We start from the raw sequence: 18,379 nt of genomic DNA, 5'->3' as shown, positions 1-18,379 counted from the left end.
GCTCTTTATTGCTGGGCCAGCTGAACTGTTTATCTGGAATAAAACCCTGGTTATTAATGGCAGATTGTAAATAGCCCTAATTCAAACAAAAACAGCTCAAGTGGAATAGTTTGGATCACGAAAACACTTCTGACTCAAAATTCCAAGCTGTGACCAACTTTGGTACTTAGAATCCAACACATAAACACCTCATCCTGCACGAGTCACATCTAAGGCAACATCTGCAAGTGACATTTAAAGTTCTGCTGACAGTTTAAATAAGTAATTTCTTTGCCAGGCATGCCCTGAAATAGTTATTTTTGGGAGAAGTGCTCAGGTTGAATCTGTGTAGCAGTGACAGTTTGGAGGGTGAGGAAGATGAAAGAGCAATCTAAAAATAAAGGCCCAGGTCTGGTGACTGGTCAGGAGTCAAACCTTCCCTGTGTGAAATCCTTGCGGAGCACGGGGAAACTGCTCTTTGCTTTTATTTATTTTCATTAAAGCAGGATCCTGCCTGATCCCTTTGGATGTTCCCACCTGTCCTGATCATGCTCAGCCCAAACTCCACACTGGAGGATGGAGCAGCTTCCCAAGGGAGAATCCCACACTGACATTTGCTCTGGACCACCCCATCTACACCCAGAATCTCTCCAGACACTTTCTGCGATCATTAAAATCTCCTGTTAAAAGGCATTTCTGGGAATATGCTCTGCAGTGAGGATGCTGTTTTATTTGCATTGGCTAAAAAAGGCTACTTTTCCTGGGATATTTTTAGAAAAAAAGCTGTTTTAAATAACCTTGGTGTGCTGTCTGCCTGGGCACACATAACCAGGCTCCAGGAGATCCTGGGGTGAAAAGGAGTGTGCTGACAATTAGGGAGTGGGAAGGAAGGTCAGTGCACTGAATCTGTGAGATGTGGGACCCAACATTCCCACTGCACACACAGGCAGGGTTATTTGTCCACAAAATCCAACTAAATTTCAAAAAGGGCCATTTCCCCCCTGTTTCTGCCTTGATCCTGGGCACAGCTGTAACAGCAAAGTCTCTTTTGTGTGCACCAAGTTATTGACACTTCTGTAACACAAAGGATAATCCACAGCTTGCTTTGTAAGAAACTGCCACAAAAATCATGGAATTCCAGACTGCTCTGGGCTGGGAGGGAGCTGAAGCTCAGCTGATTCCAGCCCTGGAATCACCTTCCACCATCCCAGGCTGCTCCAAGCCCTGTCCAGCCTGGCCCTGGACACTTCCAGGGATGATTTAGGCCCTACTTAGCAGCTCTGTTTTGCTAGGAAAAGCCCTGAGAGTCAACTCAGTGCTTCTACCAGGTAATGAAAACCAGTTAATGAATGGACTTAATCTTGATTTAATCCAAAGCAACTGCTGACAGCTGACAGGAAAGCATCTGTGCTTTCCAAGGAGGCACAAACAGAGAGTCTTTATTCAGCTGGGATCATCTATTCCACTTGAATCATGTCAGATCTTAATATATCCACTAATTTTTCCCTGGGATGGCTGTGGAGTCAATATTGTTTGACCTTTCCTTGCCTCCAGGAACGCTGTGCATGCTGGCAGGGCAGTGAGGAGGTTGTGGAAACTCAATCCTGGAGGATTCAGCTGCCCTCAGAGCCCTGTGGATGCTCCATGTCAGGCAGGAGATTGGATTATTGAACTTCAACCACCACGTCCTGCTCTGGGCCTTGTACCACAGGAGTGTAAAATACTTTCATTCATCAGAACCACTCAGAGAAGGGACCAGAAAATTCACCAAGGAATAAAAAAAAAATACATTGGAAAACTTGGGAAGTGGGCAGGAGTAACATGAGCTTCCCCCAAGCTGTTGTGTAAAACTTTTCAGGGTTATAGAAAATGAAATTCAAAACCTGAGTGGGATCATCAGGCAAATAAACTACCAGAAAATTCACTATTCAGGAAATTGTAAGAAACTGCAACAAAATCATGGAATTCAAAGAATAAAAAAAATACATTGGAAAACTTAGGAAGTGGGCAGGGGTAACATGAGCTTCCTCAAAGCTGTTGTGTAAAACTTTTTAGGGCTGTGGAAATGAAGTTCAAGAGCTGAGTGGGATCATCAGGTACACAAAAACATCAAAGTATTATTTTCCTGATGTCTGGATACAGAGATTATTAGACAAAAAACCCCTAATCCACAACTTTTCCTTTCCCATTGATCTGTAAATGAGGCAGAGGCCCAAAGAATTAGAGCTGTGATGAGAAATACAAGGGCAGGGTGGTTCCTCTGTGCCATGGGTGTCACTGACACAGACTGGGTTTGGTTCTGCTAATGGAGAACACAAACAAGAAATCCTGCAATGCCTCTGATCCTTCATGGTAATTTAGTGTAAAACTGGAGTGTGCTCTGGCTCGTTAAAGACTTTTGTATTGGTAATGCACAAAATGTTGGGAGAAGTGGTTCTTTTAATCACAGAACAGTGGAAGAAATTTAAGCAAATAACTGAGTGATAATCACAAATTTGTGTGATGCAAACCCAATGTCCCCACATTTTATAAAGCTAACTTTGATATGTTTTCCAATAACATTTAATTTAGGTTCTCTTTGTCTGAACACATTTATTTCATAGCAATTTCAATGCATTTCTTTGTGACCATTCCAGGGGGAAGCAAAAAAAAAAAATAATCCAATAAACTAAGAAAATAAACAAATACAGTATCTAAAGCTTTGGATTTAGGTTTATGTTCTTGGGGTTTTTTTCTCACATGAGAGAAGTGAGGGATTCATAAAAGCTGGAGAACATCAGTGACAGTGAACACAGAACCTTCATGGGCATAAAAATGGGTTTGGAGCTATTGAGTAGTGACATGACTTAAATTGACTTGGAAAAGAATCCCAAAATCCTGGAATGGTTTGGGATGGAAGGGATCTAAAGCTCATCCAGTTCCAACCCTTGCTCAGGGACATTTCCACTGTCCCAGGCTGCTCCAAGCCCCATCCAGCCTGGCCTGGGACACTCCCAGGGATCCAGGGACAGCCACAGCTTCTCTGGGAATTCCATCCCAGCCCTCCCCACCCTCCCAGCCAGGAATTCCTTCCCAATATCCCCCTAAATCTCCCCTCCTTCAGCTTCCGAGACGATCTTGCACTGGAGGAACGACTCCTTGAAGTTTTTGAGCGGAAGGAAGGAGCCGGGTCAGGAATTTCCAGCACTTTCTGGCCAACCTCCACCAAACACCAGCCCAGCCCCTGAGGTGACCTTACCTGATGTAGAGAACTCCACTTTGGTCCACCCTCCGCTGCCAACCAACGGGAACTTGCACTGCTGGTGGCCCTCCATCCGTGTCCCCTCCGTCACACTCCTTCCCACCATTCATTTTCCTGTTTCTGGTTATGAGTCTTCAGAGATATCAACAGCAAGGTGATATCCTTTTACTACATGTCATCCTGGCCTCCCAAAGCAGGCCCTGCAGCACAGCTTTCCCCAAATCCTACAAAGTGCATCGGGAGGCTCCAGCTCAGTTTGAAACCAAGTCCTTAAAAGTGGCCATTTTGGTTAATGAGTCACTTTCCCATTATAATCCACATTAAATATGCAATGTTTAACTCCTTATATATTCATAAGGATGAACTATATAGATAAAAATTAGTGCTTCCAACTTGGGAAAATCATAATTCACCAATCCTTTGTTACCTGTCAGAAAGGAGAATGGGGAAAAGGAGAATTTCTAGTTCAACAGCATGATGGCTCCAAGCTTGATGACTGTCTAAGATAACTTGTGTTTTGTGAAAGCTCGTCTCATTTTTATAAACATGAGTCAGATCCAATACCTCCAGGTATTACACCCTTTATATGCCACATTCTTTTTTGTTTTCTTTTTATCTTCTGGTCATGATCCAAGTTGTCTTCCTGAGGTTCTTTGCTGACTCCTTGGCTCCAATCAAACAGCCTGAAAGATACAGATGTGGGAAACACGTGAGCCATCCTCTCCAGCCCGGGGCAGTAACTCAGGGAGATGTTTACAGCTGCAGCCATTTCCAGAGCTTCAAATCAAAGTTTTAAATGTCAATGGAACCATCAAAATAAGGCTCAGAGCAAAGAGAATCCTGCCAGCATTTTCTATTTATACGTGGATGTAATTGAGCTACATCTTAAAAGCTGCAAGAGTGCAAGTGCTGTTAAATAGTTGATGTGGAGTTTGGGTGAATTAAGGGATGCATCTTTTCACTGGATATTTTCACATATGCTTCTGTTCAGAACGATCAGCAGATGACTAAATTAATGCCCTTTAAAAATTGTTTAGAAAACTGAATGGATTTCATGTGAAGGAAGCTGCTTCTAGGCCTTGGTAATATCCATAAAAATGCAAACCTCCTGCATTTCGATTGAATTAAAATAATCATCCCACCAAAAAATTGGGTAATAAAAAGGGAAAAGCCAGCAGCAGTGACTGATCTCTGAATACCTTTGAAACAATCTGAATATCCTCAGGAATAATTCCCCTCAGAGATATTTCTCTCATGACAGAAGTTGAGTCATTCCCCCCAAAATAGTTTTTTCAAGCTGACCAGGTGAGACTTAACACTTGAGACTGGACATTTTATTAAGGTGAGACGAACATGGAATATGGGATTTAAATAGTAAATACACCAGAAAAAAGCAACAATCCTAAATTCAAATATAGGATGGCGCCAATGACTGCTGTAGCAACGTCATTAAGAGATTTAATCTGGAATCAAGTGTCAATCCTGCCTTATTCCCAACACTAACATTATGCCAACATGTTAAAACATAATAAATGTTATAGACCTGACTGATTTTAATAAGAAAAGGTTTTTTTTTTTTTTAAGCCAGAAATGGAACATAAAGACATTTCTGCAATAACACCACATTACATCTATATTTAACAGTAATAACAGCTCCTTCCTTCAAGACCACTAAAGGAAGACTACAGAGGCATAAATATAGTCCTGGAAAATATTCCCTTAAGTACCCTCATGCAGAACATTCCCTTTAGAAGTGCTGCTTAGAAATGTAAAGTTCCAAATGCTCCAAAAAAAGAAAAAAAACAAAAAACCTCACCAGGGTATTTCCAACAAGGCTGTGGATAAAAGGAGCTGGATGGACAGACCCCCTTGACTGAGGGGCTGGAATCCAAAGAACAGGGAAGTGGCCAAAGGTTGGAAGCTTAGATGTTGCAGTAAGGCAGAAAAATGATAAAGAAAGGTTTTATAAAATCAAACCTGCTCTGTTCTATCAGCAGCCAGCCTGTCACTGCTTCTAAGGAAAGGCAGCACTTTGCAGGCTGCCATGTGAAAGCAATCCTGGGCTGAGCAGGTTGTTAACACAACAATCCAGTGCTGGGTGAAAATCAGCTTACACCTGTACAAACTGGTTTTGCTCACTGCTGGGTGAGAAACAACTTACACCTGTACAAACTGTTTTTACACCCTTAGACAGAACCATGAAAACTCTCACAAACAATTTTTCCTGCAGCAGGAGTTTGAGTGACCAGGAAATACAGGGTAATAACTTGTTACTGACCAATAAAGGAATTGGCAAGGAAGCTCCTGACCAGCTGGAGCCACACACGAGGTCTGTAACACTGGATAAAAAGGAGTTCTGGGAATAAAGAAGGGGCTTTTCCCACCAGGAAGGACATGGAGTCTGTGGGGTTTATTCCCATGCTTGGAGGCTTTTCCCAACCTCAATGACAGTGTGATTTCAGATTTTCTGAGGATGGAGGCTGCTGGAATGGGCTGGCACTGCTCTGCAGGGACCTGGTTCCACTTTCCCAAGCATCCCAAGGGATGCAAGCCTTGGCCAGCCCAGGGTGGGGAAGGGACAAGGGCCCTGCCAAGGTCACCCAGGATGTCCCATGGACACCTTGTCATGTCTCTTATCAAGACAATCCACCCTTTAATCTCTCAGGCTGCAACACAGAAATAGGATTTGGAGAGCTCCTGGCAACAGTTCAGGGCTTGCTCCGGTTTTCAGTTCAGAAATTTGGGGGTTTGAGTGGTTTTATCCTGATTAAGGAGGGAGCAGATGAGGTTTCATCAAAAGCAAGCCAGAGTTTCCCTTATTGCTGAAAGCTGCAGTGGCATTTTTACTGTAGGAAGGCTAAAACAGGTAAAAAAAACCTGTCCCTGTTATTCTGGATTAATTGAGAATTAACCTTCTGTAGTGCAATAAAATCAGAAAATGTATCAAATACTAAGGGCCCAGGGGCAGGGGAAGTTGCTCCTGTCTCAGCCCAGCCTTGCTGAGGCTCATGTTGCTATTTAGGGCCATTATGAGCAAATCATACCCAGCAATTGCTTATTTTTGCAAAAGGCACCTCAAAGTAACACTTTATTTCTGCAGGGTCCTGCCTCAGCTCCCATTCCACCTCCACCACAGGATCCTCACCATCCAATCAGATAAAGGACTGCACCTGGGGAGAAACAGGACTGAAAAAAAGCTAAAAAATCACAGAACTGTTTGATCAGTGGAAAGTATTTAAATACTTTTAGGAAAAAGAGCAGGGTTAGGTGGGATATTGGAGAGGAATTGTTTCCTGGGAGGGTGGGGAGGCCCTGGCAGAGGTGCCCAGAGAAGCTGGGGCTGCCCCTGGATCCCTGGAAGTGTCCCAGGCCAGGTTGGATGGGGCTTTGGAGCAGCCTGGGATGGTGGAAGGTGAGGATTAGAGAATCTTTAAGGTCCCTTCCATCCCAAACCACGCTGGAATTCCATGGTTCTAAATTCCATTCTCCTCCAGGTACAAAAACACTTCAACCCCCACACTCCCCTAAGCAGGAGCAGTGACCTGAGCTATTCCCAGCTCCCAAATTTTGACCTTGCTGCCCAATTTTCTGTGCTGGGAGGACACCCTGAGGTGCCTGGGTGTGGTGAGATGCAGGAAACTGAGCTGAGGCTGCCTGGGACCTTCAATTCACACATAATCCACGTTTTATAGGAAATTCTCAAGGAAGTGAGATGTTTTTCCCTAAATTTCAGCACAGCTCCATGTGGATTTCCACATGGAATACATTTTCCCACACACATAATTCGTGTTTTATAGGAAATGCTTATGGAAGTGAGATGGTTTTCCCTAAATTCCAGCACAGTTCAATGTGGATTTCCACAAAGCAAAGCCCCCCACCCCCCCAATTCATGTTTTATAGGAAATGCTCAAGGAACTGAAATATTTTTCCCTAAATTTCAGCACAGTTCCATGTGGATTTCCACAAAGTAAAGCCCTCCCCGACACAATCCATGTTTTATAGGAAATGCTCATGGAAGTGAGATGTTTTTCCCTACATTCCAGCACAGTTCCATGTGGATTTCCACAAAGTAAAGCCCCCCCCCACATAATCCATGTTTAATAGGAAATGCTCAAGGAAATGAGATGTTTTTCCCTAAATTTCAGCACATTCCATGTGAATTTACACAAAGTAAAGCCCTGCATGTTGCTCTAGGCACAAAAGGCACAGGTAAGAGCTGCCCCATCCATATTCTCCATGCTGAAATTCCATCATGAGCCATACGTGGGAAGTTCCTGGGTGCTCTTTGATTTAATTCATTTAATAACAGCACTCAAAGCTCTACTGGAGCAGAGATTTACAACAACAGGACAGGAGGGAACAGCCTCAGGCTGGCCCAGGGGAGCTCAGGGTGGAACCAGCAGGAATTTCCCCATGGAAAGGGCTCAGGGATTGGCACTGCCCAGGGAGGTTTGGAGTGCCCATCCCTGGAGGTGTCCCAGGAATTCTGGAGGTGGCACTCAGGGCTCTGGGTGGGGACAGGGTGGGCATGGGGCACTGCTGGGACTTTGGGACCTTGGAGCTCTTTTCCAACCTCATTTCTGGGATCCTGAGCACCAGAATCCCAAGGCTTTTCCCAGAAGGGAATATCCATCCAATCCCACCCCAGCAGCAGAGGTGTCCCTGCCCCAGCCCCTTCTGGCAGGGAACATTTTGTGTTCCTCCACAGCTCCAAACCCCTCACACCAACAACAGAAAAGGAGCCCTGAAAGTCCTTAAAATCCCATTTTTTTTTGCATTTTTGGGGAAAAATTCTTCCTGGCAAGGGTGCTCAGGCCTTGGCAGGGGCTGCTCAGGGAGGTTTGGAGGTGTCCCAGGAATTCTGGAGGTGGCACTCAGGGCTCTGGGTGGGGACAGGGTGGGCACTGGGCACAGCTGGCACTCCATGGTCCTGAGGGCTTTTCCAGCCTCAGGAATCCTGGGATTCTGTGAGTGCAGAGCCCCCCACTCCTGATGCACCATTCACCCCATCCCTGCATTCTCTGAAATATTTTGGACTGGGATGCAAAGAAGTTGGATTTTGGACCAAACCCAAAGGATCCTGGACACTGGAAGGAATCCAAAGGGCTGATTTCCATCAGCCATGGAATAAATCCCTCTCCTCAGTCATCTCCTGGCAGCTCCAGACAAGCCCTGTTATCTCACCACAACTTCCCACATCCAAACCAGTGACTGCTGTCTGCCCTGTGCCAGCACATCATGTTTAGATTTGTTTTGCAGTCCAGTTTCATTAGGATAGCCTTCAGAAGATTTCACTGGAGAACTATGCAAAACTACACAGAATTCCTTCCCCCTTCAGCCCCCTCATCCCCTTCCCCACATGGAAAATTTCTCCTTCATTTTCGACTGCTGCAAGTGTGGTTTCAATTTTTAATGGACTCTCTCCCTTTTTTTTTTTTTTTGAAATGTTTGGTTTCAGGCAGCCTCTTTGCACACTCAGCTGTTAATATTTGCTTTAACAATTTTTGAGTCAAGTGGGGAAAAATAGAAGACTCAATAGAATGTAAGAAGAAATTTAAATGAGATATTAACTGTCTGGATTCCAATCTGTTACATATGATAAGAATAATATTTATTTTATTAGTAGGTGGATGTTGAGCCAATTAAGACAAATTTTGACAGGTTGATATTGCAAATCATGGAATGATTTGGGTTGGAAAGACCTTAAAGTCCACTTTGTTCCATGCCCAGGGACAGCTTCCACTATCCCAGGTTGCTCCAACCCTCTGATTAATAATTTTTTTCCTATTCAAATAGAATCTAATTCTCTCCCTTGTCCTCCAAATACTTTTGGTGCTCCATTACTTTTTTCTTACCTCAACAATGGCATGGATCACAAAGGGGCTCCACAATCCCTGCCTGGCTCTGTGAGGCAAAAATCCCAAATCCCACCTGTGCAATGGGCACATTTTGGATATAAAGCTTTGCAGACATTTAGAAATAACACCAAACACTGCTCAGAGACACAAATTACGATCTCATTTTTGAGATTTTCCTTTCTAGCACTGAAAAACTTCCAAAATGAGAAATGCTCTCAAATCACAGTCCTGGGGTTTCAGAACTAATAAGGAATTTTAGCTTCTTAAAAAGCATCACTTTCAAAGCACTCAGTGAAAAGGAGTTTTTATTTAGTTACCACTTCCACATTATTAATCTGTTTAAGTCTATCAAAGCAATTAGCCAGGATTCTCCTGTATCATCTAATGAGATACAAATGTTGCATCATTTTTTGGGAATGCTTTCCCAGTTTGAAAAGCAGCATTCTCCTGACTAATTAGATCAGTGGTGAATACTTTATGAGGGCCTATTTTTAGGCCAGTGATTCAACAAACAAAAGTGGCTGAAGTAGGAAGGAAACCTTGAATCCTTCAGGATTCTTTTCCTTGGGATGGTGTGCAGGGCCATGGCACAGCTCCACACATGATTTACTCATGGTTTACTCATGGTAAAAGTCATATATTCGTGATATATTTTGAAAACACATCTCACTTGTAAATACAGAGCATTCAGAATGTTTTGCCACAACCAGAGAATTGCTCTGCACTGACTTCATTAAAATGAGCATTTTAAATTGCCCCAGTGCCAGCTCTCTTCACACCAGTCCAAGCAGCTCTGACATTGAGTTATTTCTAACTTTTAAAGCAGTTTTTGTACCTATAACAAGGTTTATATTCTCCTTTTTTATGCCACTCTTGCTGCTGTGGAGTTTTTTAGGATTGGAATTGAACCACTCCATAAATAATTCCCTGGATGTGGCACTCAGTGCTCTGGGCTGGTGACAAGGTGGGACTGGCCACAGGTTGGACTCAGGCTTGGAGTCCTTTTCCAACCTGGATGATTCCCTGACAATCATTTAGATTAATTAATAAATACCAAAATCCATAAATATCCATAAATAACAAACAAAAAAAAAAAAAATCCACAAGTATTCCAGGCCCCTGGAATTCTCCAGACCCCTGGATGTTCCCCAGCTTCCAGCACGTGGACAGGAAATTTATTTTCCCAAGCCTCCAAAGCAGCCACTTAAATCCTACACTAATAAAACAACACAAAAATGATTTTCATGGAGAAAAAAAGTGATTTATGTGCATGGAATCTAGCTGATCTTTAGGAGCATGTCACATAAATCCCTTTCCTTGGAGCATTTTGGATCAGGGTGCTGTTAAGTGATCAGATATAAATCTGATATCAACAATCAGATATCAGTAATGAGATAGAAATCTGGTATCAGTAATCAGATAAAAATCTGGTATCATTAATGAGATAGAAATCTGATTTCCTTCCCACCAGGGAAAAATCAGAATATCCTCAATTTTGGGGATTTAATTGTTCCTGTAAAGTCATCCAAGGCAATGGACAACTGGGTTGATCTGGGAAGGAGCAGGATTCCTTTATGGACAGCACCAATTCCTAAAATCTTTTCCCTAAAATCTTCTTTTAACCCATTTTTCTGTGCAATTCCCAAAGTTGGGAGCAACTGAGGCTGTCACTTCCAATGAAAGAATGGATAAAGTCCATCTTCCCAAGAGACCTCTGAAAGGCTTTGCACAAAAAAAGCCAAAAAAAAAAAAAAGGGCAGGAAAGAAAAGGATTTTGTTTTTAACACTCATCCTTGGCTGTTCACTATGAATTTATTAATATTTATTTATCATTCAGTAACATATTTATTAAATCCAGCCCATGGAAGGACAGCCAGGATGCTCTTCCAGGCTTTTCACCACATGGAATTTTTTCTTTTCATGAGGAACAGGATTTTTTCATGTGCATGTGACCCAGACTTACTTTGTGTCAGCATGATGGCAGCACTCAGATTTTGTCAAAATGAAGGTTAATATTTGGTGTACACCAGAAATCAGCTAAGAATGATGCCACTCTCATCCAAACCTTTCCTAGGGAATATCACTCAATGGAAAATTCCTGAGCAATATGTTAATGAGAATGGAGAAACTTCACATCCACTTTATTTTAGGGGAGTTTGGATAAAGAAATGAGGGATTTTCTTTCAATTCTTGTGTTTCAGCCTTCCAAAAAGCTGATATTATTCAGCATAGTTCTGCAATGCTTTTATAATGAAGATTATGTGAATTTCAGGAATCTTTGATAGAGAATGTTCAGAAAATATCTAATACACAGCTGAAGAAATTGAGGAGGAAATAACTTTGTAAGTTATATAAATAAATAAATATTTGTAGTAAGTGTTTGGCTCTGCTGTACATTATTGACTTAAGAGGTTACCAGGGAAATGGAAATTAGGGAAAATAAACATTTAATTTAAAGGAAAAAAAAATATATTTGAAAAGAACTCTTTCAAAAAAAAAAAAAAAAAAAGGACCATGGAAATTCAATTAGATTTTAGCCAAACAACTCAAAAACAGGGAAAAAAAAACCCCCAAGATTCCTGGAAATCTGGGGAAAGGCTCTGAGCACAGCAATAACAATTTTTGAATAGGCCCAGATCTCCATTAATTTTGAGACCAAAAATGAAGCAATAAATGGCAAAAAGGAAACCCAGCCTCCCGTATTTTCAATGCAGAGGTCTCAATAAACAACACTGACCTCCTTTGTATCAGACACCTGAAGTTGAGGACGGAGCAATATTTCAATAATTTGAATATTCAGCCCGAGTTCCTGTGCAGGAGAATGTCAGAAGTGTAGCAAGATTGCAAATTAAACCCATAAATTATGCTTTTGTGCCAAAGTAGTAATCATGTGACTGTACTATTTTTAGACCTTTGGAATTTTTTCTCCAAGTGCCCCTTTTTCAACTGTTTATTGAATTACGTAGCTCTGCTCAGCAATTTCCCTGATGAAAAGACACTTAAGGTATTAAAAATATATGGGAACAATAAAAATCAGCTCTTCAGACACCTCAGTGCAAACCCTCCTGCCTTATCTGGCATAAATGGAATAATATTGGAGAGGCTGGACTGCCTCTGGACCCTGAAAATCTGATTAATCTCTCCATTAGCAGATAATTACAATTGAATGTAGAAGTATTTGGAGAATTTGGCCCTACTATTTTATTTGAGAGAGTTTTCTGTTTTCTAAAAAAAAAAAAAAAAAAAGCAGAAGTTCAAGGATTTTTTTTAAAAAAGTGATTTTAATTCTTTTAAATGCCAAATGTTTCCTTCTTGCTGTAGCAGAGATTTATTAGTTATGAGTTTAATAATTTTAAAATCAATCTCAATGAAGATTTGTATACATGACCTTTCCTTCTCCAGCCCCTTTTTCTACTCACACTGCTCAGAGTCAGCTCTTTCCTGAGTTCCCCATTTGATTTAAAAATATTCTTGCCCACCCTGCCATCAAAACATCACCTTTGTTTTGGTATTTAAAACCTTTGAAACCAGGAAGGCCCATAGAAAGTAATTTTTAATGTATTAATTAAGAGCAGGACAGGGGATTGAAATGAAAATGAAAAAATCCTGACCTTTTTCCTCATTAAGCATTAGATTGAAGGTGGGACTGTTCATCTTGTTCACTCCAAGCTGGAAAATAATCAGTTAAAACAAAAAATAAGCAACACTGAGCAACACACCCCACTAAGGACATTAAGATTCCAATATTAAATGACTCTTAATTATTTCTTCATATTTATAAACACTTAGAAAGGTTTCTTAGGATAAATGATGGAATAACTATTTCCACTTCTTGTACACATTTCATTTCTATCAAACATCACAGCATGGAAAAAAAAAATCTAATATTTTAAAAACTGCCAATGGAAGATTTCTTTTTACAAAATCAGCCTTACTCCATTTAATCTGAATTTTGGCAACAGAAATTATCAAAATCCTTGCCTGTACACACCCCCTCCCCTACTTTTAAATAAAATTTTGTGCTTCAGGAGTGTCTGGCTGCCTCAACCCCTTCACTCAGACTTACTTTTCAGCAAGCCAAGGTATTTTTAGCCCATTAAAGGTGGTGTCTGTGCATTTTGGGATGAATTCTTACATCACAATAATCATCAGCTGTGTTCACATCATCACCTTGATAAGGATCAATTTCCTTGGCCAATGAGGTGTGAGGAGGGGAGCCTGGGAAGTGAACCAGCTGATTTTAGGATTTTAGGATAAAAGCAGCTTCAGAGCAGGGCTGCTGAAACATTCCTTGGAGAGGATTTGCTGTCCAAACATGAAAAATTTATTTTTAATGCTCAGCAAGGTGGTGTCTGCTGGTGATGCTCTGCCCTGCCAGGTATCCCTGGTTTTACTCTGAAAAATCTGATTTTCCTGCATGAGGAATACCCCCAAAGCAGACAGAAAAATTTGGTTCTCTTCAGAAGGAGCTAAACAAAAGGGTGAATCACAGTCAAGAATAAGAGAATTCCACCAGCTCATCAAAGCAGGGGAAAAAAAATGAGAGTAAAGCACCCAGAAATTAAAACCATGTGGCCTTTAAGGATGCAGCACATCCAAGAGTTGAGAACAAAGCTCCAAAAAAGATAAGAGCCTGGAAAATGCACTGCTTCATCCCAGCTGAAGGACAATATATATCCCAACTCACAACTCTAACAGTTCTTTATTCTCTGAAAGTGCCCCAAAAACCAGCTCTGGAATTGCCTAACGTAGATATTGAGGATGTTCTGCTCCAAAAAGTGAATTATTGGAGGAAATGTGGGCAAGGAACCACTCAGGCAGTCCTTCATCACAACATATTTAATTTTTGTGCTGCAGGTATTTATTTCTCATGTTCCTCTGCAGCAGCTCCTGGACTCCAACTTCCAAAGGCTGCTGAATCCAAATTTCCCTCTGTTTGAAATAACAGCTTTTCAAAGCATTTTATTTAAGAAAATAAAGGTCCTTTGGCTCATTTTTACTGCACACTTGCAACTGAAAGGTGCTGCCATGGATGGAGAAGGTTTGCAGGGAAATGAGACAATTTTAATCCCAAAATTAAGGAGACAGAATGGAAATGAGGTTGTGAATGAAGAGGGAGAGCAAAATGCTCAGCCCATGCCCAGTGGGGAAGGTCAAAATTACTGAAATTTTCTCTGGAAGCTCCTTCTTTTTGTGTTTTTAAAAGTTTCCTGACAGTGATAGGTAAAATATCCCATTTTTCCATCCATATTTGCAGTCAGATATGAGGTAAAACAAAAATCCCTTGGCCTGTTTTCTCTTTCCATCTCTCCTGAATTACACTTAGTGCAATCTGAACTGGCTTTTTAGTTTTTGGGGTTTTTTTAATCTACAGAGCAACCCCCACCACTGCTTTGATAAAACCCTCTTATCTCTTTTTTCTGCCCATCCTACAGTGTTCCCTTTTTTCCTACAATAAACAAACCCAACCCTTTCAGCTGTTCTTTAAGAGCCCTGATTTCTAAATCTGGCATGGGCTGCTTGCTCTGCTTTGCATTCCTCTGGCTAATACCAATTTAAATGAAATTTATTTCTTAAAATTCAAGAAATAAACATCAAAATTTATTTAAAAATAAATAATAAATATTTAAATATTTTTAGTATTATTTTTATATTTTTTTAAATTATAAGGGTAGGTCCAATATTGCAAAACACCTCCTGCCTTTGATCTCATAAAGAGCAAACACACCCCAAGAAAATCTGGGATATTTTTAAGGAATAAAGAGATTCCAGTGGAAGGAGAATCCCAGAATGGTTGTAGGGACTTTAAAGCTCATCCAGATGTCCCATGGGTGGGGACACTTTCCCAGGTTCCTCCATCCTGGCCTTGGACACTTCCAGGGATAAGGAATCCACAACTTCTTTGGGAATCCTGTGCCAGGGCCTCACCACCCTCACAGGGAAGAAGAGATTTACATAAAATTCTACCAAGGAATTTTGGGAGCTCTTGTGTCAGCTCTCCCTAATCTGGGACAGCTCTCAAAACAAAAAAGATTCCAAATGAGTTGTGACCATCAATGATTCTGTGGGAATGCTGCACACAGCAGTTCAGAGGGGATCAGACAGAATTCCACATTTCCTCTGAAGAAAAAAAGTCCTGGTAAGAATGAAAACGTGTTTAAAATCCTTATTTTGATCCAACAAATATTGTGCAGTGACTCACTAAGATGCCCAACACCATTGTAGATGTAACTTTATTTAAAAATAAAACCACATACATTCCTTCAACTGGGCCACTTCAGATTAGGGATCTCTTCAGCCTTTTCTGGAGGGATTTAAAAAAGCTTTGGAGAAATCTTAAAGCTATGGAATTAGCCTGGTATTTATAGCTCCGTTTCCAAGCGTGTTCTCTGAGCTTCCTAGGACGTTCCTTTTCCCCATCTGCTGGTTGTTGACATACTGTAACCTTGTATTTTGATTAGGGAAAATCTAGAAGAATAAGAGCATTTGATTTGATATTGTGCTGGAGAGGTCTGGCTCCACCTCAGGCAGCTCCACTTTGCTCCTCCAACACCACCCAGGGCAGGAATGGTGCTGCAGATTTTCCAACAGAGAACTGGGGTTCTATTGTTTGATTATGTCAAAATATATAATTCCCAATTATGACTAATGCTCCCTCTGAATCACATCAGCACAAAATGCTGGTTTTTCCCCATTAAAACACTGTGCCTCACAAGCTGGCTGGAAAATCTCTTCAACTCAGGTCAGGAAAGTTTTTTTTTTGCTTTGTTCTCTTATCAAAAAGTCCATGTCTGGGTGCACTGTCTACCTTCCACCAAGGCATGAACTGCTGAACTCTTTACTTTTCTACTCCAGCACCATAAAATGCTGAAAATTCCTGATCTTGTTTGTTTTTCTTTTTTAATGTTGCCTCAAATAACTTGTCTTAAAACTTGGCCGCCGCAGTGTAGAACTACCAAAAAACCAAAAATTCCAAAGTTTCCTTAGAATACTCACCTACATTGCTTCTCATGGTCTTGCTTCAAGTTATCTTGGGGATCTTTTAGGCTTTTTTAGAACTGCTGCTGCACTTTGAGCTTTGCTCTAGACAGTCTCCCGTGGTGCTCTCGATGATGGGCTATGTCCATTGGGGCCGGCTCCTTGCCTCCCTCCACCCCTCATGTGAGGAACTCCTGCACCCCACTTACACCTGCTGAGATAATCACAGGATTGCAATTAAAACAATGAGCCAAAGGTTTGAATTCCTCTTTTCTTGATTGCTTTGTAAGCCCCTACACCACTGCTTTGTAGTATAAACAAAGTAAGATTTGTTTCTAAGGAATGGCTTTGACTGGAAGTGAAGATGCCTTTGGAGTTGTACTGAGCCACACAAAAACCTCCAGCTAAAGACAAAAAATCTGAGTTTTGGAGCTGTGGTGCTGCAAAAGGCCTTGGTGAGGTAGAAGGTTGTCTTGGGATGGGGGTGTGTGTTTTATCACCACCTGTAGAGGTGGGGCAGTTCTCTCCTGTTCTTTGGGCAGTTTTTTCTTTGTCTCTTCTACAACCAATCCTCCCTCCAGGAGATCTCTTCTGTTCATGGACCATTAATTATTAATTATCTTCTGTTCATGGGCCATTAATTATTAATTATCTTCTGTTCACGGCAGTGAGTGTCCCTGCATGGCTGAGAAAATTCCATCATCCATGGGGAGATGCTCTGCCCAGGGGAGGAGCCAAACATTCCTACCTGGATACAATCTGACCTGGGAACAGCACAGCAGCCTTTGCCCCCTGCATTCCCAGAGGAGCAGCTTTCTTCCCCCTGCATTCCCAGAGGAGCAGCTTTCTTCCCCACTGCATTCCCAGAGGAGCAGCTTTCTTCCCACTGCATTCCCAGAGGAGCAGCTTTCTTCCCACTGCATTCCCAGAGGAGCAGCTTTCTTCCCCACTGCATTCCCAGAGGAGCAGCTTTCTTCCCACTGCATTCCCAGAGGAGCAGCTTTCTTCCCCACTGCATTCCCAGAGGAGCAGCTTTCTTCCCCACTGCATTCCCAGAGGAGCAGCTTTCTTCCCACTGCATTCCCAGAGGGAGCCCAGGCCCATCTCCCCCAGCCCTGGAGCTCCAGAGGAAAACTCCCCCCTTGTGCAGGATCCTGCTCCAGCAGAAGCACAGCTGGCACTGCAGGAGGGCTGAGCCCCCCTGGGATGGGGCTGCTGCCACCTCCCTGACCCACAGCCTGCCAGGGCCTGCTCTGACTCTGCCAGTGTTATTTAGTATTACTGCATTTTTATTTTTATATATTTTTTTTCCTAGTAAAGAACCGTTATTCCATTCCCATATCTTTGCCTGAGAGCCCCTTAATTTCAAAATTATAATAATTTGTAGGGAGGGGGTTTACATTTTCCATGTCAAGGGAGGCTCTGCCTTCCTCAGCAGACACCTGGCTTTTCAAACCAAGACAAAGGTCCCACCACCAGAAGGAAAGGAGATTCCTCTAAAGGCCTTGAGAAGAATTCATTTAAATGAATCATCTGATTTTGAATTGATAAAAATTAAATAGCAACAATAAACTAATGATAAAATGATCTGCACTGAGCGTATAGAAATGGACTCACACAGCGACTACAGAATTTGGGGGCTTTTTTAGTTCCATGCACATCCTTAACAATAAACTTCCCAAAAAGTTGCAGGAATCCACTGATGAGCTATAAATAATGAGCTATAAATGATGAGCTATAAATGAGTCTTGGCTCAGGTACAGGACACTGGTGAATCCCCAGTTGGAACAGAAGCTGTTGGACCATGCAATCCCAGAATGGTTTGGTTTATGTACATAAATCAGTATTTCCAGGGACCCAAGCAAAGTCCTGCTGTGTTCTTGTTAAATCTGGAACTAAGTTACTGAACTTTAAACTGATTCCTGATTCCCTATGGGAATACAGGGAATGGCTCCTGATTCCCTATAGGAATATAGAGAATGTCTCATGATTCCCTATGGGAATATAGGGAATGGCTCCTGATTCCCTACAGGAATATAGGGAATGTCTCATGATTTCCTGTAGGAATATAGGGAATGTCTCATGATTCCCTATAGGAATATAGGGAATGTCTCATGATTCCCTATAGGAATATAGGGAATGGCTCCTGATTCCCTATAGGAATATAGGGAATGGCTCCTGATTCCCTATAGGAATATAGGGAATGTCTCATGATTCCCTACAGGAATATAGGGAATGGCTCCTGATTCCTATAGGAATATAAGGAATGCCTCATGATTCCCTATGGGAATAGATGGAATGGCTCCTGACTCCCTACCACCTG

The 18,379-nt window shown here is 41.8% G+C and overlaps 1 protein-coding gene across 4 annotated transcripts in view; it reads right to left on the bottom strand.

Annotated features, from left to right (window-relative positions):
• Nucleotides 1-18,379, bottom strand: part of MBD5 (methyl-CpG binding domain protein 5) — a 118,744-nt gene that overhangs the window by 31,438 nt on the left and 68,927 nt on the right. For 2 of the 4 annotated variants that reach the window (XM_030278131.4, XM_072931749.1), the window contains exons 4-6: nt 16,075-16,270; nt 12,690-12,747; nt 3,218-3,903 (exon numbers count right to left, since the gene is read on the bottom strand). In XM_030278131.4, the coding sequence (XP_030133991.4) occupies nt 3,218-3,330 (113 nt within the window). In that variant the 5' untranslated portion in view covers nt 3,331-3,903; nt 12,690-12,747; nt 16,075-16,270. The remainder of the gene's footprint in view (nt 1-3,217; nt 3,904-12,689; nt 12,748-16,074; nt 16,271-18,379) is intronic. The other 2 variants (XM_030278132.4, XM_072931748.1) reach the window with 2 other exon arrangements.

This window comes from Taeniopygia guttata, chromosome 7 (assembly GCF_048771995.1).
Source record: "Taeniopygia guttata chromosome 7, bTaeGut7.mat, whole genome shotgun sequence".
Lineage (NCBI taxonomy): Eukaryota > Metazoa > Chordata > Aves > Passeriformes > Estrildidae > Taeniopygia > Taeniopygia guttata.
This window is presented reverse-complemented; position numbering and strand designations above follow the sequence as displayed.